The following is a 19,873-nucleotide window of genomic DNA, read 5'->3' as shown; positions in this document are numbered from 1 at the left end:
TTTCCACTTATTATTGAATGCATAATGACAAAATTCTAATAATTTGTTTTTCTATCTGATTCAAGCTAGTCGGACTGTTGATAACACTGGTCAAGCAAGAAAATAACAAAAATTTTAACTTTTTCATGACCAGTTTGATTTATTGTTAACATATCGTTATTTGTCGCAACGGACTAACATTATAGATTTTGCCTTCATACATTTTAAATTCGATGTTTTAACATACGGCTGTCCATTGTGCCGTGTTTTTGTGTCTTCTCTAAATCTCTAACGGTCAGCGACCCAAGAGCTGATCTGCACATGTCGGTACTGTGTCATAGATGGTGCTCGTGGTGTCTGCGAAATATGAGGGTAACTGTCTACTCGTGATCGTTCGCAGCGTACGAACAGCCGCAGTTTTTTTTTTCATAGGCTGCTAAAAGTCTCACTAGGTGGCGCAAGTGACCGCCCGATTCCAAATATTTTGCTCGAGTTATTTATCCATGTAAGTTCGGCATTCGTTTGTTTGTCTAACAGTTGCGCTGAAGCTGCCCAACGTCGCTACGCCTAGGTGGCGCGAGTCGTCGCCCAATTGTAATATTTCGCTTCCTCGAGTCATATATCTAGTCTAAAAAGTTCGGCATTTGTCAACGAGGTAGAGGGGCTTAGAGTGATAAACCGGAAGTTCGGAAGTGGCACCCCCCCGGTTGCCGCCATATTTTACGCAAATGTGACCACTCGTCACGTGACCTCCCAAGAGCCGTGACGTCACAGGTAAGATGGCAGCGCCCAGAGCTGGCAGATGCGGGTTTGTTCGGCGCGCGGTAGCCGTGATGTGCAGCTGCTTTCCGACAACTTCGGGCTTCTTCGTGCTCGCTGACGCAGGTATAATGTGAAAATATGAAGGAATGAGACTTTATACCGTTTTTGGGCAAAATCGCTCTGGATCATCTGGATATTAACGCCTGTGAGACAGCATCAGCTCTGCATCGCCGTACCGGTGCTTGGACTCCGGGATGTGTCCGAGGATCGATAGAACTTTGAGTGCTTTTAACATGAAATTTTCGCATTCTCTTAGCTTTGTTTGAACGTTGAAATATCTGAGAATCTACGCGAAATGTACACGTCGCGTTAGGGCCTAAGGGAAGTTGTTTCAGCCCTCCGTCACCGAACAACCTTAGCAACTTTTAGCGAGGAAGCTCCTGCGATTTTAACCTTTTGTGCTGATCCACGATTCTACATTCGATCGCTTTTCTTCCTTTTTTTTTGTGTGTGTGTGTGAGTGCGAAGTGCACCCTCATTTTCAGCTACGAGGTTGGCGTTTTATTGAGTAAGGGGAAGAATAAATCGTTGCAGGCACCTGCTTCAAAGCTATTTGACTTGCTATAAGAACAACTGTTTTGTTGCATGCATAGATTACCTGCGCATTTTTTCTGTTTTGTAGGATTTATTGCAGCTATACTCTTTTCCATCAAGAGTGCATTGTATTAGTCGGTCAATTATTTAATTGTTCTAATTACCTGGATATGGTGATTCATATTTGCGTTCATCCCTTGCCTGGAGAGCAGTGTTGTTGAAAAACGTTGACTACCATTCCTTTCGGTCTCTTCAATAGACTCTTTTTAAAAGTGTGGGCTGTCTATACTTCGCATCACCGTAACTTGGAAAAGGCCAACCGCCACTGCCCCGTCGAGCCAATCAGAGAGACGGAGCGAAGGTGTGTGACAAATCTGTGCAGACGAGTACTCTGGTGATATGCTGTCATGTGCCTCTCTCCAATGTGTGTATTGACTCACCGAGACCGTAGCCTTTGCCGTCTGCCAAATTCTGATGAAACAAATTACAGTAGCTACTACTGTAATTACCCCAGGCTTTCATACTTTGGGTATTTGTTCGACAAGAATGTTATGTCCGCCATCCGTGTGAATTCGGCTCAGCACCTATTGGACTCGAATGCTGCATTGGCAATCGATGTGAACTGGGGCCCATTTGTGTGCTTTGCGCCGAAAAAAATGGTGACGGTTATGTTGCTTGATAAGGTTCTGCAAAGGGTCTATTGTGTCATACATAGAGGAAGTGTCATGCTTTATAACAATGCATCAACACATACTATTAAACTATATGCTCAGAGGTGTGTTTGTTTCTCCAATTAACAAGTTACAGCAGTGTGCTTTAATGCTATTATCATGTGTGTAGTTTTAAGTATCCTCTCTGCAATGCCTACGAAGGCCCCTGGAAGGAATAAATTAATAAATAACATTTTTACATCACTGGAGTTGGTTTTCGGATGCACCACATGTTCAGGAAAGGTTGAACAAGTGCAGCCCCTTGCAAGAAGTCTGCCAGTCTGGTATGACCCCTTAATTAATATTGAAGGGTCACAGAAGCGAGTGTCCTCGTAAGGTCCAGAGCGTGCAATGGACACAATTCTTGGTGTGTAGACTCTCAATGCATGAAGGCAAGCGGAAATATGTTTATCTGGTTAGTGTATCAAATATGTTTATTTCCACTTGATTACATAATTATTGATTCTTAGTAAATGGTTCCATAACGAGTTCTTTCTGCGACAGTCTCGTGTCAGGCGTTCAGTCGTAGTACCTGTGGACCTTGTTGTCGGATGACGCTCCTGGCACGTCGGTGTTCAGTTTGGTCGAGTGGCAACTTTGACCGACTGATGCTGTCTTGTAATCATACGTCACGTGCACTGAAGCTGCAGGGCTGGCTTCTAATCCGAAAATTTTCCTGGTAGTTTTCGGCATTAATGTAGCAAGCTCGGGCATGTATTGCTTACGTGGCTGTGCCTTTTGCTGTACCGTTGACTTGAAAGCTGGCAACAATTTTCGTTTGCTATCCAAGTCTGGTGATGCTTGCAGTTCACTTTTGAGAGCAACCAACCATTCTATTCCTTCAAGTCACTCAGGGGCATTCTCCCTCAAAGATCGAAATTGTGTGCTTTGTGGAGTGGACACAGAAAATTGGTGTCAGCAAATTTTTAGGTATTGTCCTTGGACGACAACCGACACCAAATCCACTGTCACTGCATCGCCGCAAACCTGCTTTGTCGTGCTTACCTCTTGTTGAGGTGATGGACATGAGGAGCTTTGGGGTAATCAGGGATTCAGAATCTTCGATTCAGCACCTTCGGCATCAGGGACAAAGGTCGCCAAAGGTAATCCTTAATCTCCCGTGGTCGCTCCTCGAGACGTAATTCAGGGTCGTTTGGCACGAACCCTCGCCGACCAATTCATTGGTACGGGCTGCTTTGGTAGACATGGTCGGCTTCATGCAGTGGTAGCAAAGTGCTTTTCGGTCGCACATTCGCATCACCTACGTTTTCCTCGGTGTACTTTGTTGAGCACAGTCCTACACACGATGTCGGGAATGCTTCGGCGTTAGAGTGTCTCATTGAATTGGCATTGAATACTAAGGGGCAGCCGGTGGCGGTCGTCGTGCCATTGTGGTGTAAGTTGCCCTTGGTTTGTCAGATGCCACTTCGCTCGCAGAAGTCTCGGTTGAAATACCTGTCAAACTTGTTCCGAAACAATCTCGGCAATCAAAATAAAAGCCGGGCAACTGATGGCAGGAAGTAGATTCCTGATCTCCTCCCAGACAACGTCGTGGGTGATGTCGTGGATGCCTGGGAGGCTGGCGTCGAAGTAGTAGCTGGACAACTCGAGTGTCGAGACGCCGGGAAGTTGTTCATAGTGGCAGGCTCGGGCATGCAGTGCACATTCTATGTTGGAAGCCTCAGTGATATGAACAATTCGACTGTTGTTGGGGGGTTGCGGACAAGGCTGCCGAAGGTGTTTTCCCTCACATGAGGCGCATGGGATTCTTAGGTTCTTGTCTTCTGTAGCATCAAGGTCGGCGTGGGCGTGGGCGCTCGATCAAGCGCAAAACATCCTCCACGAGTGCGGTGGCGCTCTCATTGGGGCAGTGTCCTGGACAGAATCAAGAATGCGGCTCTCTTTCGTTGATGTTGGCCGACGGATGCGCGCTTCAGCTTGATCTTGCAAACTTCCCATGACGTTAAGGAGGATCCATGGTTCTCAGACCAGCGCCGGCAGTTGCTTCCACGAGAAGTATAGGTTCTGCAGGAGCTGGTTGTCTGTCCACCCAATGTGGCGGGCGACACTGTCATATTGTTCAATCCAGTCCTTGACGTCTTCATACAGCTTGTGTGAAAAAGCGTCGGAGTGTGATTTGCGACGGGCATGCAAATAATGGTGGTAGGGGACACGGTTTGCTGCTACAGGTTTAGTCAGCTTCGGATTTTCTGACAGGAGACCGAATTCCGGTGGTTTTTCCTGGTAGCAGCAACTGGCTCGGATTTCAGGTGCTTCGTGGTGTATTTCCGCGGTTACTCCTTGTGGTACTCGGTCGTCTTGCGGTTGTTCTGCCAGGCTCGGGTCAGGACTTTGCCTACGGCTCGACAGGGGCATAAGACGCAGAATAGTCCGCCAGCCGTGTCCCATTACCGGGGAACTCGGCTGAAGAGCCGCCGGGTTCACACAGAGTGAAGGGCTACGGGTAAAGTGCCCAGCACCTCCACCTGAACACACGATTACAGCTGAGCATGACCTGCAGTGTCCCAGAATAGTGAATATTGATAGAAGATAGGACTGGAACAAGGATCCGTGACAGTATAACAAAACTAGCAGAAGAGAATCTATCCTGACCACTGAAGAAGCTGCATTGCGCTTTAGTGGTATTCTGTCCGAATAAATCCTCTCCTTCGGGGTTTGGCGACTGCCGTGGACGAACTGAACTGAAATGGATGTGGGACCACTTTTCTGGTAATGAGCCACTGCAGACTGTTGCCACAAAGCGGCGTGAGCTGGGTACGTAACACGCTCGGTGAAATGTCCGGACAGCTTGCAATTCGCGTAACGAGTGTGGATGAAACGTTTGTGTTGACGAAACGTGCGACAGACCAGCGGGATCAATGCCAACTGCAACACCTGTGCTCCGTGAAAGTGCACTTCTACGCCGGAACAATTTGTAAGCAGCACAGCATCATTCAGCACGGCACGGGAACTACCAGCTTCAAGGCAGCCTTCCGGTGCGCCGCACAACCGAAGTGAGCCCTCGGTCATTTGATCGAAGCTGCACCACGATCGCACACCGCCAAGCACGACTCACGCAATTTCCGTCGCTAAACTGTGTATCCAAATATATAGCACACGCTTCACTGCAAACCTCGAAGATTCCGATGGTCAACGAGAGCACAGAAACGTCGCCTTAAATTTTATCCTAGCGGTATCCGAATCAATCCGAGGTCCGAGCAACGTAGGTCAGATTGTCTCTTCCGTGGCAATATCCCGGTCGGTCACCAGCGAAATGCACACCGTTTCTCCGTATTTTCACGTTATACCTACGTCAAACACCACGCTGAACTCTGAACTCGCTTTCGACCGGCCTCATATGACGGCTTCCGCGTCTGAAATCAACTCGCCGAGACGAACGACAACCAACAAAGCATCCGACAAGCTCCGGCCCAGCTGGGGCCAGCCCAACACCTCCTAGACTATTTCAAGGCCTCCGCAGGCTCCCGTGACGTCATCGAAGTGAGATCGGCCTGGAAGCTGGCTTCACCCACTCGGTCGGGCTTCGTAATGCGAGTCTCTTCGTTCTCGGCGCTGAATTTTCGAGAATGGAACACTGACAATACGTTTTACTTCAGAAAAGCTCGTAGGAATTAATACTTTGGTTCGAGCTAGTTGGTTCATGATTATTTAAAAGGTTAAAAGCGCAAAACAAGGACGTAGAAGAAACGCACACGAAACAGAGTGGCGCTCGATGGACGTTTCAAGTCGTGTTTTGTATTTATTCTTCGAATTCTCGCTTCCATGTCGCCTATATCTACGAATATTTAAGGAGTCCAGGACTCGCGCACGATTTGCGAACATATTAAATAACACAATTAAAAGCAAGAGTCCTGGCGCCCCGATTTTCACAGCCATTATTAAAACATCACAACTGTTTTTCGGGGGTACAGAATTTCACTCTTTATTTTGCAGGAATAAGCAGGAAGAACTTGGGTTTGTGGAAAAAATACAATTTCTCGGGAATAGCTTCCACAAATGAACTGATAGCACATTCATAACCGAAGTTTCAAACAAAAATATTATTACATCAACATTTCCAACAGAACAAAGCAATAAGGAAATCCTCGAAGTTCTAAACAACATACAGCAATGTCCCCAAAAACATTGTTTGCACAAATTGAAGAACAAGAAACAGAAATAAGTCGGAGCACACACACACGAAAAAAACACTTATGTGACAATAAATTCCAGGCAGCAGTCGAAATGATAGCAGACGTTATGCGCTTATGCCTGAAGCGTCTTCAGTTTCCGTTTTGCAGCTTTGGCTTCAGCAAGCATGTTGTTTTCTCGTTTGCACAAGTTATTCAACAAAGTGTTGGCAGCCGCACTTAGTACATAACCCATCACCACGTGAGGTAAATGGCCGTTTTCACAGACGTCCAGATCTTCGTTATACTCAACAAGGGGTGTTGTCAGGGACACAAGCAAATCTTTTTGCTTTTCACAAGAATAAAATTTTAACGCGTACCTTTCGCTGCTCAGTTTTTCCAGCACAATATTCATTGCCAGCACGGCATTTACCACCACGGCCTGCGGGAACTTTAGTTCACCTCTTGTTACACCAGCAATGAGCTCTTCTGCCTCAATTTCAAGAGAGCGGTTGTCAACCACAAGGTTCTCTTTACAGAATGGGCACATCAGCTTTTTCAGCGCAGCATGCGCACAGTACCCAGCCACGTATGTAATAGCTGGGAGCATGTGTTCTTTTTTTTCTACGTCAACTGCTGTCACTTCAACATCAAACTGGTTCACGGCAGCATTCACCGCATCAGTGCGGGCACATAGCGAGATGTCGTCGAACTCGGGAAGCTCAAGAACCTTCTGCAATCTGAGTTTGTGTTCCGACTCGTATATCTGGCGGATCGAGATGTGGTACTGTGCGCCGCTCAATTGTCGGTACCGTCCAAACCTATCTTCAAGGCAGTCAGACTGAAATTTACCAAGAAGGACATACTTGAAGCCGAGTTCTTCAATGCAGTAACGCGACACCTGAACTAAAGCAAGCGATGTGTGACGAAGTGCATTGTGTGTCTCATTCGTGAGGTGGCCTGCATCATGCTTCAGGCTTTTCCAGTAGTCTAGCCACTTGACTACTTTGTTCAGGAAATCAATTTGGGGGCAAGACATTACCGTTATGGGTTCCTGAAGCTTGTCCCGAAGACGCCGACCCTTGTTTGGCGTTTTCACATTTACTATGCACCACCACATAACGATAATGTTAATAAATTCAGCTGTGCCTTTGGCATGCTGCAGTGTTGCAGCCTTGGTGCTTCTAAGTGCTGCAACAGTAAGAATGTTAAAGATCTTCAGGACAAGCTTGACATTCTGTCGCTCCAAACTCGAAGGTTTGAGTGCTTTCAAGCATAAAGTTGGCGCAAGTCGCACTAGCTCATTTCTCTCTCTCTCATGAAGCTCTACCAAGGCATTAAACGAAGCTGTCAGCACATGTGGTTGATCACCAGCAGCATTAATATCGGGAAAAAACATGCACTTGCTGCTGTTTCGCTGGTTGAGCCAGTTATTCCGTACACGCTTGAGCACGTGAACAGTATCCAAAATAAAAAACAGGGACCTTGATTGGTCCGAAGGATGTTGGTACACAGTGTTAACCTTCGGAGGTTGGGAAAAAAATGACATAGCTTTGCCATTGATGGAGTTATTGTCTGAAACTACTGCAATAATTCGAAGTCCAGTTTTCTCGAGCTCATTTATCAGCTGACGAAGAAATTCATGCAACTGTTTTGCATCTATCTGTGCTACTGGCAGAATATGCACAACATCTTTGCTCGCTGACAAAAGGCTTTGGATCATGAACACATATGCTGTCTTTGCAGCAATTGTACTGTTTGCGGCCATTCCCACTACGGTTCCACCCTTATAGTCGAGGTATGGCTGAAGGTGAATCTCGTCCATGACGAGCGTTACAGTCTTCTCATGCTCGTTCATTGCAGCTACAAGTCTTTTTGCATATGAGAGAAATAAGGTACTTTGTTGCTCTGTACAAGGGTTGACAACGTAAGACGCACAAACACGCCTAATAGTGTCAGGATGGGGCAGTTTGAGCTTTGACGTGCTCCGGATGAACCTATAAGCGTGTGGGGATATTGTAAACACGAGGCTTGAAAACACAAGCAGGTCTGCAGGGTAATTCGGAGACTTGCTTAGAAGCATGTGTACCTGCTGCATTAAGAAGTTCACAATTTCCATTTGCCACTCATGAGGGAAATTTTCTGATGACAGCTCCTCTAGGATTGCCACTGTCTTCTTTAAGACAATTTCTAGTCGCTGCTGATCGTTAGAGGAGTTCTTGGCAAAACCATGCACGACCTCTAAAGCTTTCTCTAGCTCCCTAATGTCGGACACACACATTGGAAAAATGAGAAGACCAACCTTGTCGAGCTGCAGGTCCCCAAAAAACGCTTTCAATGAAAGATCTGCAGAGACCGTCACTGAATAGCGCACAACTGGTGCATCTCGAGGAGCAAAGTTAAAAAAAAGCACTTGCTTGTCAGTGACCAGCTTTGTCCAGAAATCGGCCACCTGGAATTCCTTGAGAGCAGCCACGAGTTCGTCAAAGCTGCTAACGGAATTATTTCTCTGTTCGTCTTCATAAGCTTCGGTGGAGCGCGCCAGTGCTTGCTGCAGGGCCTCCGCTTCAAGCCGAGCGCGCTTTTCTTCAGGACCTTCGCGGGCAGCAGGTGTGTTGCGGGACAGGTATGCAGGGCAGTTGGGGAAGATGCTAGGAGTAGCGCAGGGCTTCAGCCGCCGTAATTGAAGAGGAACTTCAAGCACTCGTCCAGTTTTTTCGTCCGTGTACGTTGTAGTAGTGGCGAAGTCACCCGGAGAAAAGTGCTTTTCACAGACCTGTAGGAAGTGCAAAAATCTCAATATAGGACAGGCGATTCGCGCACAATACCAAGACAATAAAATGGGAAGCGGTAAGTTACACGTCGCAATAATTCTAATGCGCACTTGTATAGACACAAAACTACTTTCTGTAAGTCCTCGTAATCCGTTCGGAACTATACGCGAGAGCTTGAAAACTATTCCCCGCGTCAAGGAAGAAAACGAAGACATCCTAGCTGGTAAGGTCAAGAATCATTGCAATACCCCGAACAGCAAGGGAACACGCAACAGCCACGAAAATTAAACAGCGGAAGAGGAATTACTCACCACGCTGTACTTCGTTGGCGCGAAGTCTTCGCGAGGTATTGCTTTTGTCCAAGCCGTTCTTCGTTCCGCATCAGAAGGAAAGCGGTAAACCCGCACTTTCGGCCCACTCACATAGTTTGAGTTACAGTTCGGCGCACAACAGCAGCCAGGCATGTCGCGTAACCCGAGAACAAACAAGAACAAAACAGAAAGCAGCACATCAACGCCAGCGGCCAGAAACAAATGCGCCGTTACTACTGTTTATGGTTGCCAGATGTGGCAGTACGCGCCACCAAAATTCGTGCCTTCCACGATACTGCGCTCCACACGTCAACGGAATTAAGTTTCTTACGTAGCAAAAATGTAGGCATGTAAAATATTTCGTACTTAAAAGCGTCGAAAAGAATTTTTTGTTGTTACTAGTTCAATTATTCACGTTTTATAAGAATAGCTTTTTGAAACGTTTTCTAACTATTTGCGCCGGGCCACACATTATACAAAAGCCGTAAGTCGTTCCAAGCCAAGCCCGTTGTTCTCGGATTTGGACCGATCTCACAGTGATGACGTCGTGTTGTGGAAAGGGAACGTTGCGGGGGCCTTGAAATAGTCTAGGAGGTGTTGGCCAGCCGCTGTATGGGCGCTGCCATCTTTCCTGTGACGTCACGTATTTGGTTTGGTCATGTGACGTGTGGTCAAATTTGCGTACAATGGCAGCCTCCTTATGGGGGTCACTTTCGAGTGCAGACCGGAACCCCGGTTTATCGCTCTAAGCCCCTCTACCTCGTTGGCATTTGTTGATCTGCCTAGCAGTCATAGGCGTAGACTTCGGGGGGCATTGGGGCTCGTGCCAACCCCCGGGCCCGGGCCATGATCCTTACAGAGACGCTGTTTACGTGCCATGTAACGAGCTACTAGTAGTGGCATCTAAACAAAATAACGCCCACGTTGCCTTTATTGACAAAATACATGAGAAATAGAATTCCAGCATGCTTTCGTTTGCTTCAATGCTCAGTTCTGGCGATAAGGTAACGCTCAGCACCCCCCCCCCCCCCTCCCGGAACTTCTCAGCCTGTCCCCTCCCCCCCTCCCCCCCTTCCCCCCCGGGAAAATGGAATGTCTACGCCGCTGCTAGCAGTCCCGTAGTCGCCGCCGACGCCGGCGACACAGGTGCGTACCTTTGCACGTAGCTACGTCCGCCGCTTGGAGACTGTTTAATTACTGTGTATAAAAGACATCGAATGAGAACAAGCACGTCCTGTGTGCTCTCACCTCGGCAAAAAGGCGCGCGGCTCGCTGGGCTCAACTCTCACCTGTTCTCTGCTGCTGGCCGCCATGCTTTATGAGCAGCACGCTCAGCCGTGTAACGCGGAAGGCAAACACGGTATACCGTGGTAAGTTTACACGACCCGCCGTGTTTAGACAAATAACACACATGGCTGCGTGTAAAACGAACACGTTTTGACGTCTCCGCTATTGGACAAAAGTTTACACGTCTGGGCGTGTTATTTTTGCTAACAGTGCCGACAGCACCGACGAGCAACGAGCGTAGAAAGGTCCCGGATGAACGTGGCGGCGCTGCGGTCGTATGGTCTGGAGGATCCGACCGGTTTCGAGCGCTCCGAAGGCCTTGGGCGTGCAGCTTTGGCTTGCGGTTTGGCCCTTTCGCGGTATGGCAGCGCGAAGTAGCTCTGTGCTACCAATTCCTCACGCTCCAAATCTGTGACCAGGCACTCTATGACTCCGTCGTCGAACTGGCACGCTTTGTGAGTGTAGAGGTGCTATGGTCATACTCTAATCCACTTTACTCCTGTTTTTTTTTTCAGGGGGAAAGCATCTTTTTGTTTGCATTCTTTAAAAAGAGGGTTTGAGTGTTATGATTAAATTGGTGTGGACAACCACTAACAAGCTCTGTTTGTTGTCGTCAGGGCCTACGCTATTCTTATCAATGCCGATCTTCGCAAAAAAAAAACAAGATAGGGGAAGGTACAAGAGTGGAGGAAAGCCGTGTCATTTGCGTGGTCAATGTAACTATACTCATGCTAAAGATAAATCACATGTAACTATGGTTGTTTAAAATAAATCTGTTTGAGAGGGTGTCTTTGCTGTGACAATTTGTAAACATTTTTTTAAAGTTTGAGACCAAGTGAGATAAGTATCATCCGCTGTCTTCTCAACTGGTAATTTCAATATTTTATTAGGAGTACTTGGCCATGACTTAAAACGAACCAAAGGCCAGATTCGGGCTCATGTTGGAAGGCGGTTCTTTTCTGCCAAGCTTCAGAAACATTTATCTGAGCAAAGATGATAAACAAATTACTATAATTGTTAGTGTCCCGCCATTTCTGCATGCAAAATTGATTGATTGATTGATTGGGGGTTTATGGCGCATCAGCAACTAAGGCTATATTGCGCCAAGCTTAGAGTATTGCAATTCGGGTTTAAGAAGAGGAAAGAGCTATAGTAGCGAAATATATGATAAAATCATGAACATGAATGTGTATAAGTGTAAACAATATGACAATGAATTTAGGATAGAAAGTAAAATCACAGTCGGTGTAGACGGCCGATATCTGTGAGGAAATTAAAAACACAACTGTATGGAATGAGCGGTTCGTCACCTAGTAGTAGGGCAAGGTGTAGTGGAATGTGTTCTTTTAAAGCAGTGAGTAGCGTTTATATCGGCATTGGTCATACATAGGGCCTTCAATGAGTATGTGCATAATGCTTAGAGGTAGGTTACAGTGCACACATTCAGGGGCATCCTCCCCGCTCAAGAGGTGTCCATGTGTGAGACGAATATGACCGATTCGTAACCTACACAGTACGACTTCATAAAAGCGCTCCCGATGTCGGGTGCTCTCCCGCTCGCCTAGAAGAGGTTTGATTGCATGTAGTTTGTTGCCGGTTTCGCCGTTCCACTACAGCTGCCACTTTGCTTTGATGCAACGTTTCAGAGAATTGTGGTAATCTTTGTAGGGTATTTGGTGTGTGTCTATTTCTCTATCATTAGCAGAGCTGGCTGCACAATCAGCTGCTTCATTTCCAGGAATGCCAACATAGCTAGGAACCCAGCATAAGTCTATGTCAAAATTTTTCGTTGCAGCCAGGATTATCTTGTACTTTAACTGGGAAACCAGTGGGTTTTTTACACGGTTCATTGATACGACAGCCTTTAGAGAGCTTAAAGAGTCGGTGTAGATTACAGCGTGAGAAAGGCGTTTTTTGATTATGTAATGAACAGCTAACAACAAACCATAAAGCTCTGCTGTTAGTATAGAGGCTTTTAAATTTATTCTTTTCACCTGATTTACCGATGGTCCCACCATAGCACAGCCTACTACGGAGTCTTTTTTTGTCCCGTCTGTATAAAAACTGGCATACTCGTGATATTTGGTCTGAAGCTCAAAGAGGTCCTGCCTTATGACTTCCTGTGGAATATTCTTTTTGTTATACTTGGTCAGTGTAAGGTCGCAATGTATCTGGCAGTTGTTCCATGGAGCTATATCTGGAGGGAATTGGACTAACTGAGGCTTTGCATCCATCCCAACGGATTGTGCTGCAGTATTCTTCCTCATAGAAAAAGGGGGAACTGTGGAAGGTTTGTTTTCAAATGTGCGTCGGAACTTGATCGTCTCAATATTATCTCGAACGGGGTGCTCCGCGACCGAGCGAACCCTGACAGAGTACATAAAACCCAGGGAAAACCTCCTATACTCAAAGGGACAATTCGTTTGCTTCCGCGTAAAGGCTAAGCACTGATGAGTTACGAAATGCACCAGTAGCCAGTCGCAGTCCTTGATGATGAATAGGATCTAACATCTTTAGAACTGATGCCCGAGCAGAGTTATAGACAATACAACCATCATCAAGCTGGGAGCGAATGACTGAGTGATAGATACGCAGCAGACACAGTCGGTCAGAGCCCCATGATGCATGTGGCAAGACCTTAAGGATGTTTAGAGATTGAAGGCACTTGAGTTTTAAGCTCTTAATGTGTGGAACGAAAGTCAACTTGGAATCAAACACAAGGCCCAAAAACTTGTGCTCATTTTTTACTACAATAGGAGAACCATACATGTTCAAAGATGGTTCCTGAAGAGCACCACGTCGACGAGAAAAGTTGACACAAGCTGTTTTTTCGGGAGAAAATTTAAAACCATTTGTATCGGCCCATCTGACCAAATTATTGACCGCAAGTTGGACGCGACGTTCACAAATTGAGGAATTACAGGATGAAACGGAGATCTGGAGATCATCAACTTATAAAGAATACTGTACCGAAGGAGGAATTGCACGGCCAATGGAATTAAGTTTGGCGATAAAAAGAGTGACACTCAGCACACCCCCCTGAGGGACTCCATTTTCCTGTAAAAATTCCTTAGAGAGAGTTTTTCTCAGCCTCACGCGGAAAGTACGCTGCTGCAGGTAACTCTGTGTAGCACTCAACATTCGGCCACGGAAACCAAGATCGAACAAATCCTGCGGTATGTCGTAACGCCAAACCGTGTCGTATGCCTTCTCCAAATCAAAGAAGATGGAGAGACACTGTTGCCTGTTGACAAACGCCTCACGTACGAAGGTCTCAAAGCGGACGAGATGATCGACAGTGGAGCGTGCTGAACGAAAGCCACGCTGGAACTTATCAAGGCAGTTGTTTCGTTCTAGGAAAAACATCAGTCTCTTGTTAAGCATCCGTTCTAGTGTCTTGGAAAGACAGCTAGTTAAAGCTATTCGTCTGAAGCTAGACGCACAAGAGGGATCTTTTCCGGGCTTCAGCACTGGTACAACGATAGCAATCTTCCAAGAGGATGGAAAGCGGCTCTCGAGCCAAACTCTATTAAAAAGGTACAAAATTAGCTCCATAGTGGATGGATGAAGATGTTCGAGCATTTTATAATGAATACCACCTGGTCCAGGGGCAGTTTGTTTGGGACAAAGAAGTGCCATTTGAAGCTCATCTAATGTAAATACAGTATTATAGGGTTCGTGCGTGCCACCTGATTCGTTAACAGCTTTTTTTTCTGCATTTGTCTTGTGTCGCTGAAACGTCTGAGTATAATATTGGGAACTGGAGACATACTCGAAATGCTCGCCAAGGATGTTGGCCTTTTCCTCAAGACTTGCAGGACACATTCCATTTCGACTCAGGAGTGGGACAGTGAATGCCCGGTATGAGCCGTCAATTTTATGTACGCGATCCCAGACTTCCTTCGCAGGTATAGTGCTGTTAATTAAGGATGTGTACCCTCTAAAACTTTTTTTCTTTGCTTGTCTTCGAATCCACCTCGCCTGGGCCCTTTTTCTTTTAAATTCAATAAGATTGTGTGCTGTAGGGTAGCGCCTAAAAATACCCCAAGATCGATTTTGTTCTTTTTTGGCCAAACGGCAATCTTTGTTCCACCAGGGCTTAGGTCTCCTAGGTAGATGCGAGGACGTCATGGGGATGGAATGAATGGCAGCCTGTAAAATGTGGTGAGTGATATGTTCAGTGGTTCTATCGATATCGAGATCGTCAAGTGATGTGCATGCCAAAAGTGACGATTCCTTGAAAGTTGACCAGTCGGCGTTTTCAAATTTCCATCGAGGAGAGCGCATAGGGACTGTCATGGGAAGATGGTTAAATTCTAAAATGATGGGAAAGTGGTCACTTCCGTGAGGATTCGAGATGACCTTCCATGAAAACAATGGGAATAATGATGGGTGGAAATAGATAGGTCAATGAAAGTGAAAGTCTGAGTTGAACCAAAAATATGTGGCTTCATTTGTGTTAACTAGGCACAATTCCGAGGAAAGAAGAAAGCGTTCAATGAGAGCCCCTCTGGGATCTCGTCTGCCACTCCCCCACAAAGGATTGTGTGCATTAAAATCTCCCAAAAGCAGAAAAGGTGGTGGGAGCTGGCTAACAAGGTCTTCAAGCTCTTCAATCTTTAGCTGATAACTGGGGGTAGATATAAGGAACAAACTGTTATTAAACGATCTAACAAAATGCGGGCTACCACAGCCTCCAGGGAAGTCTGCAGCGTCACTTCGCTACATGGGGTTGAGCGTTGCACTACAACGGCAACGCCTCCAGATGAATGAACGGCTTGTAGCCGGTCCTTGCGAAACACCTGGAAATACTTTTTTTAATATATTAGTGTGGCTCGCTTTTAGATGTGTTTCCTGCAAGCAAAATGCAATGGGGCCGTGATCGTCTAGTAGCTGGCTCACATCGTCATAGTTAGGAAGGAGGCCTCTACAGTTCCACTGAAGAAAAACGGACATTGATATTTTAAAAGGAAGTGAGATCAATACATATACATATATTTATATATATACCAGAGAAAGCTATAAATTTACGGGGCTTTTGGTGCGTCAACACGTGGGATTGTTTTTTTTTTTTTTTAGAAGTGTCCTTTGGTCGTCCTACAACCTCAGAGGAGACCAGAGGAAGAGAATTTATTTCAGGGAGAGACTGGTCGTCTTCAGAGAGCGGTAGGCTCTCGTCCATTTTTTCATCCGGCGAGAGCGTTGGGCCCTTGAGTGGAGGAGGAGGTTGTTCTGTCCGCCTGGGCTTCAGGTGGCTGCAGGAAGCACGAGGAGAGAGCCCTCGACCCCTGCCAGAAGGGCCAGCTAGGGCCGCTGATGGCACCTCTGGTACCTTGGAGGGGGTGGTACCCTCCTTGGAGGGTACAGCACCCTTAGAGCATGCAGGTGACTGAGTGTGCGTCACCTTCAGAGGTTCGGAAGGGGATCCATGTGGAGAGGACAGGTCTTCCGAAGAAGTCTGTGTCTCCACAGATGCCGTAGACAATGGGGGTCACCTCAACACTGCCTGGGCATAAGAACCCCTTGCCTGAAAGGCAAGCTGTTCTTTGGCTGCTTGGTAGCTAAGGTTATGTTTTACTTTAAAAGTGAGGACATCTTTTTCCTCTTTCCATTTCGGACAGGAGCGAGAAAAATCAGGGTGAGCTCCGCTACAGTTCACACATTTAACTTCATTTTCGCAGATGTCTGCTACATGGTCAGTAGCACCGCACTTTCCACACGTTTCTCGGCCGCGGCAGTTTCGGGAACCATGTCCGAAACGTTGGCAGCGGAAACACCGCTGAGGATTTGGGATGAAAGGGCGGACTCTACAGTTCAAGTACCCTGCCTTCACGGTGGATGGAAGGGCATGGAGCTCAAATGTGAGTATCGGATGGCGGGTTGGTTTTTCTTGTCCGTCACGTTTTAAGGTCGTTTTAAGGTGATTCGTCGAACAGCAACGACACCACTCTTGCGAAGAGCTTCGAGTATCTCGTCTTCACTGCATTCGAGAAGGTCATCTTCTGAGATGACACCACGAACGGTATTCAGGGTACGGTGGGGGGTGACAGTAACCGGGTAGTCTCCCAGGCTTGTCATCTTCAAGAGTGCTGTGCTCTGTGGCTTGTTTTCTACCTCAACAAGGAGGTCTCCATCAAGCTTCTTTGCCTTGTAACATTTTCCAACCACTTGTTCTAGATGCTTTGCAATTACAGAGGGAGAAACTTTTGACAAATGCACAGTGTCACTTGCGGAGTGTACTACAAGAAATCGAGGATATTTTTCAGGTTCATTAGCTTTTTCAAAAGTAAGGGGAGCTGGGCGAACCCTTTTCGGGGGTCGCTCCGCTCGGGGTTGAGAAGAGAGGGGCGCCATAAAAAGGCAAAGCGTTTTCGAAATCTGTGGCGCGCCGCCCACCACGGAGCCCAACGAGGGAATAGGTAACACCCCATAACAAATATGGCTTTGCTGGAAGCATTACTCTATTAGCGCTACCCAGAAACTATAACCAAGTGTGGATCTGGACGAGAGTATCTGTCACCACCCAAGGTTAGCCCTTGCCGCCAAAGGAGTTGAAAGGGAAAGAAGAGAAATGAGAAGAGTGAAAAGAATGAGAAGACAAAGGTGAAAGAAGGAAGGGGATAGTAGAAGGAGTGGCGACTAGACTGAATCATCCTGGCCGGGCCTTACCAGGACTCCCGTCTATGAGAAGCGGGGGCCGGAGTGGTGTATTGCCTCGCCCGGGGGGCCCCGAAGGGTCCAAACCTACCCCGGGCTCGGCTCAACCACCAGGATGCCCTTTTCCCCAGAAACGGGAAAGCCACGCACAGTCAGACGTGGGCGGGCGAACCCGCGTGGCTCGGGGTCCGTGGAGACGCCACTCTCCAAACACCTGCTTTCACAGGTGCCCCCTGCGGGGTGCATGCAAAAGATGCCTATATCGGTACAACACACGAAAAGTTATAGGATACTTTGTAATGCAGAGATGCATCATTTTGTTACTCAGATGGAAAATTGTGATGATTACTACCTTGTAGTAGGCCTTGTACATGAAGCGTTCTCTCACGTGCACACAGATGTTAAAGCAAGCTTTAAAGGGGTACTCCGCCGATTTTTGAGCTACCTCAACTAACTATATTTTCTGACTCCCCGGCCTTTACCCTTTCTGGTATGCTATTTAGTATCGTGAAATTCATAATAGTTATTGCGAAATCGGCAAATGAAAATGATGCAAAAACAAATATTCAAATATACCCGCCCTTTTCAGGGTCGTGACGTTAGTGGAAGGCAAGCTTGCCAGTCGGGCGAGCAGTCTAAAAAATAGAATATGCCAATCATTTGTTCCGTGCTGGAGCGCGGAGACTGGAGCGAGCTTCCAAAGCATACATTTGACACCATGAGACTGCTTCGAATCAGTTGGGAACAAATTCTACAGTCCAAAGAGTGAACCCCTGCACTTCCACTGACGTGTCACTTTCTCATTGTTGCCAGTAGAGACTTTCAGTTTGAAAAAACACGGTGAAGACCAAAATTGTAAATTCAATAACTTCGTGAAAAAAAATTATCTCGACCTAATATTCTGGATACTATTTTGGCGATGTTGTTTGGCGAGTTTAGCAAAATTTCAATCAAATCGGGGACCATGAAGAAATTGGCGGAGTACCCCTTTAAGCCCTCTCTAAATTCCATCGTGGCTTGCTTTCGTTACAACCAAAAAGGGAGCACAATAAGACGGGGACGAGAAAGGAAGAAACAAGGGCTCACTACCAACTAGTTTATTCAGAAAAAAAGTCTTCCCTTCCTTCCTCGTCCCCCCCGCAGGGGGCACCTGTGAAAGCAGGTGTTTGGAGAGTGGCGTCTCCACGGTCCCCGAGCCCCGCAGGGGGCGCCTGCACCTTAGGTGCTAGGTGCTTGGTGGGTAGCGTCACCACGGACCCCAGCCACGTGGGCCACCATACCCGCACGCCGGGGGCACCTACTTTAGTAGTTGCTTGGTGAGTGGCGTCACTACAAACCCCGAGCCATGTGGGTTCGCCCGCCCACGTCTGGCTGTGCGTGGCGTACCCGTGTCCGGGGAAAAGGGGACCCTGGTGATTGAGCTGAGCCCGGGGTATGTTTGGACCCTTCGGGGCCCTCCGGGCGAGGCAATACACCGCTTCGGCCTCTACTTCTCGTAGACGGGTGTCCTGGCTTGGCCCGACCAGGATGATTCAGTCAGTCGCCTCTTTTACTATCCCCTCCCTACTTTCACCCTTGTCTTCCCCTCCTTTTCACTCTTCTCATTTCTCTTCTTTCCTTTTTCAACTTCTTTGGCGGCAAGGGCTAACCTTGGGTGGTGACAGACCCCTTGTCCAGAACCACACTTGGTTATAGTTCCTGGGCAGTGCTAATAGGATAACGTCTCCAGCAAAGCCCTTTTTGTTATGGTGCGTTATCTATTCCCTTGTTGGGCTCCGTGGTGGGCGGCACACCACAGGTTCCGAACAAACTTCGCCTCTTATGGCTGCCTACTTTTCTAAACCCAACACGGTGCGCCCGCCTAAAAGGGGTTGCTCCCTACTTACTTTTGAAAAAGCATCTGAACCACCAAAGTTTCCAAGATTTTTTGTCCTTCAAGCCCTTGATGAAGAAAAGCCGCCGGCTAAGCTCTCGCCTATCCTTGTATTTAAATGCCTTGATGCCATCATTGGCAAAGCTTTCAAGGCGAAAAAGCTTTCTGGCAATCTTCTCGTAAAAGTAGAAACTGAAGTTCAAAGCAGGACACTTCTAAAACAAACATGTCTAGGAGAACACAAGATAAAGGTCAGCCCACACCGGACACTGAACAGTGTCCGAGGTGTCATCTCCGAGGCTGATCTCATTGACTGCAGTGAGGACGAAATTCTGGCTGGACTCCAGAAACAGGCTGTGGTGGCCGTCAAGCGAATCACCATCCGCAAAGACGGGCAGGAGCAGCCAACCAAGCATCTGATACTGACCTTTAAGCTGCATACGCTTCCTACAACCGTTAAAGCTGGTTATTTGCACTGCAAAGTCCGGCCTTTCATTCCCAATCCACAAAGATGTTTCCGATGTCAGCGCTTCGGGCATGGCTCGCGGAACTGTCGGGGCCGTGAAACTTGCGCAAAGTGTGGCAGCAACGACCATGTTGCTGACATTTGTGAGAATACTCTCAAATGTGTCAATTGCCAAGGCAATCATGCTGCTTGTGCCAGAACATGTTCACAATGGAAACAAGAAAAAGAAATTCTAACCCTTAAAGCACAAAAGAACATTACCTACCAGGAGGCAAAACAACAGTATTCCTTTCTTGCAAAAGGAACTTTTGCCCAAGCGGTGCTAAGGGG

The 19,873-nt window shown here is 47.2% G+C and overlaps 1 protein-coding gene across 1 annotated transcript; it reads right to left on the bottom strand.

Annotated features, from left to right (window-relative positions):
* Positions 1-5,961: 5,961 nt before the first annotated feature.
* On the bottom strand, positions 5,962-9,843 carry LOC115309450. The gene is made up of 2 exons (XM_029967694.4): positions 9,261-9,843; positions 5,962-8,951 (listed from the first exon to the last, which is right to left on the bottom strand). The coding sequence occupies exons 1-2, from the start codon at positions 9,411-9,413 to the stop codon at positions 6,312-6,314; spliced, it is 2,793 nt and encodes a 930-aa protein (XP_029823554.2). The 5' UTR covers positions 9,414-9,843; the 3' UTR covers positions 5,962-6,311.
* Positions 9,844-19,873: the final 10,030 nt, after the last annotated feature.

The sequence above is a fragment of the Ixodes scapularis genome, unplaced genomic scaffold (genome assembly GCF_016920785.2).
Source record: "Ixodes scapularis isolate PalLabHiFi unplaced genomic scaffold, ASM1692078v2 PGA_scaffold13__105_contigs__length_92229423, whole genome shotgun sequence".
NCBI classification, from domain to species: Eukaryota; Metazoa; Arthropoda; class Arachnida; order Ixodida; family Ixodidae; genus Ixodes; species Ixodes scapularis.
The sequence above is the reverse complement of the archived record's forward strand: the minus strand, read 5'-3'. Positions and strand labels throughout refer to the sequence as shown.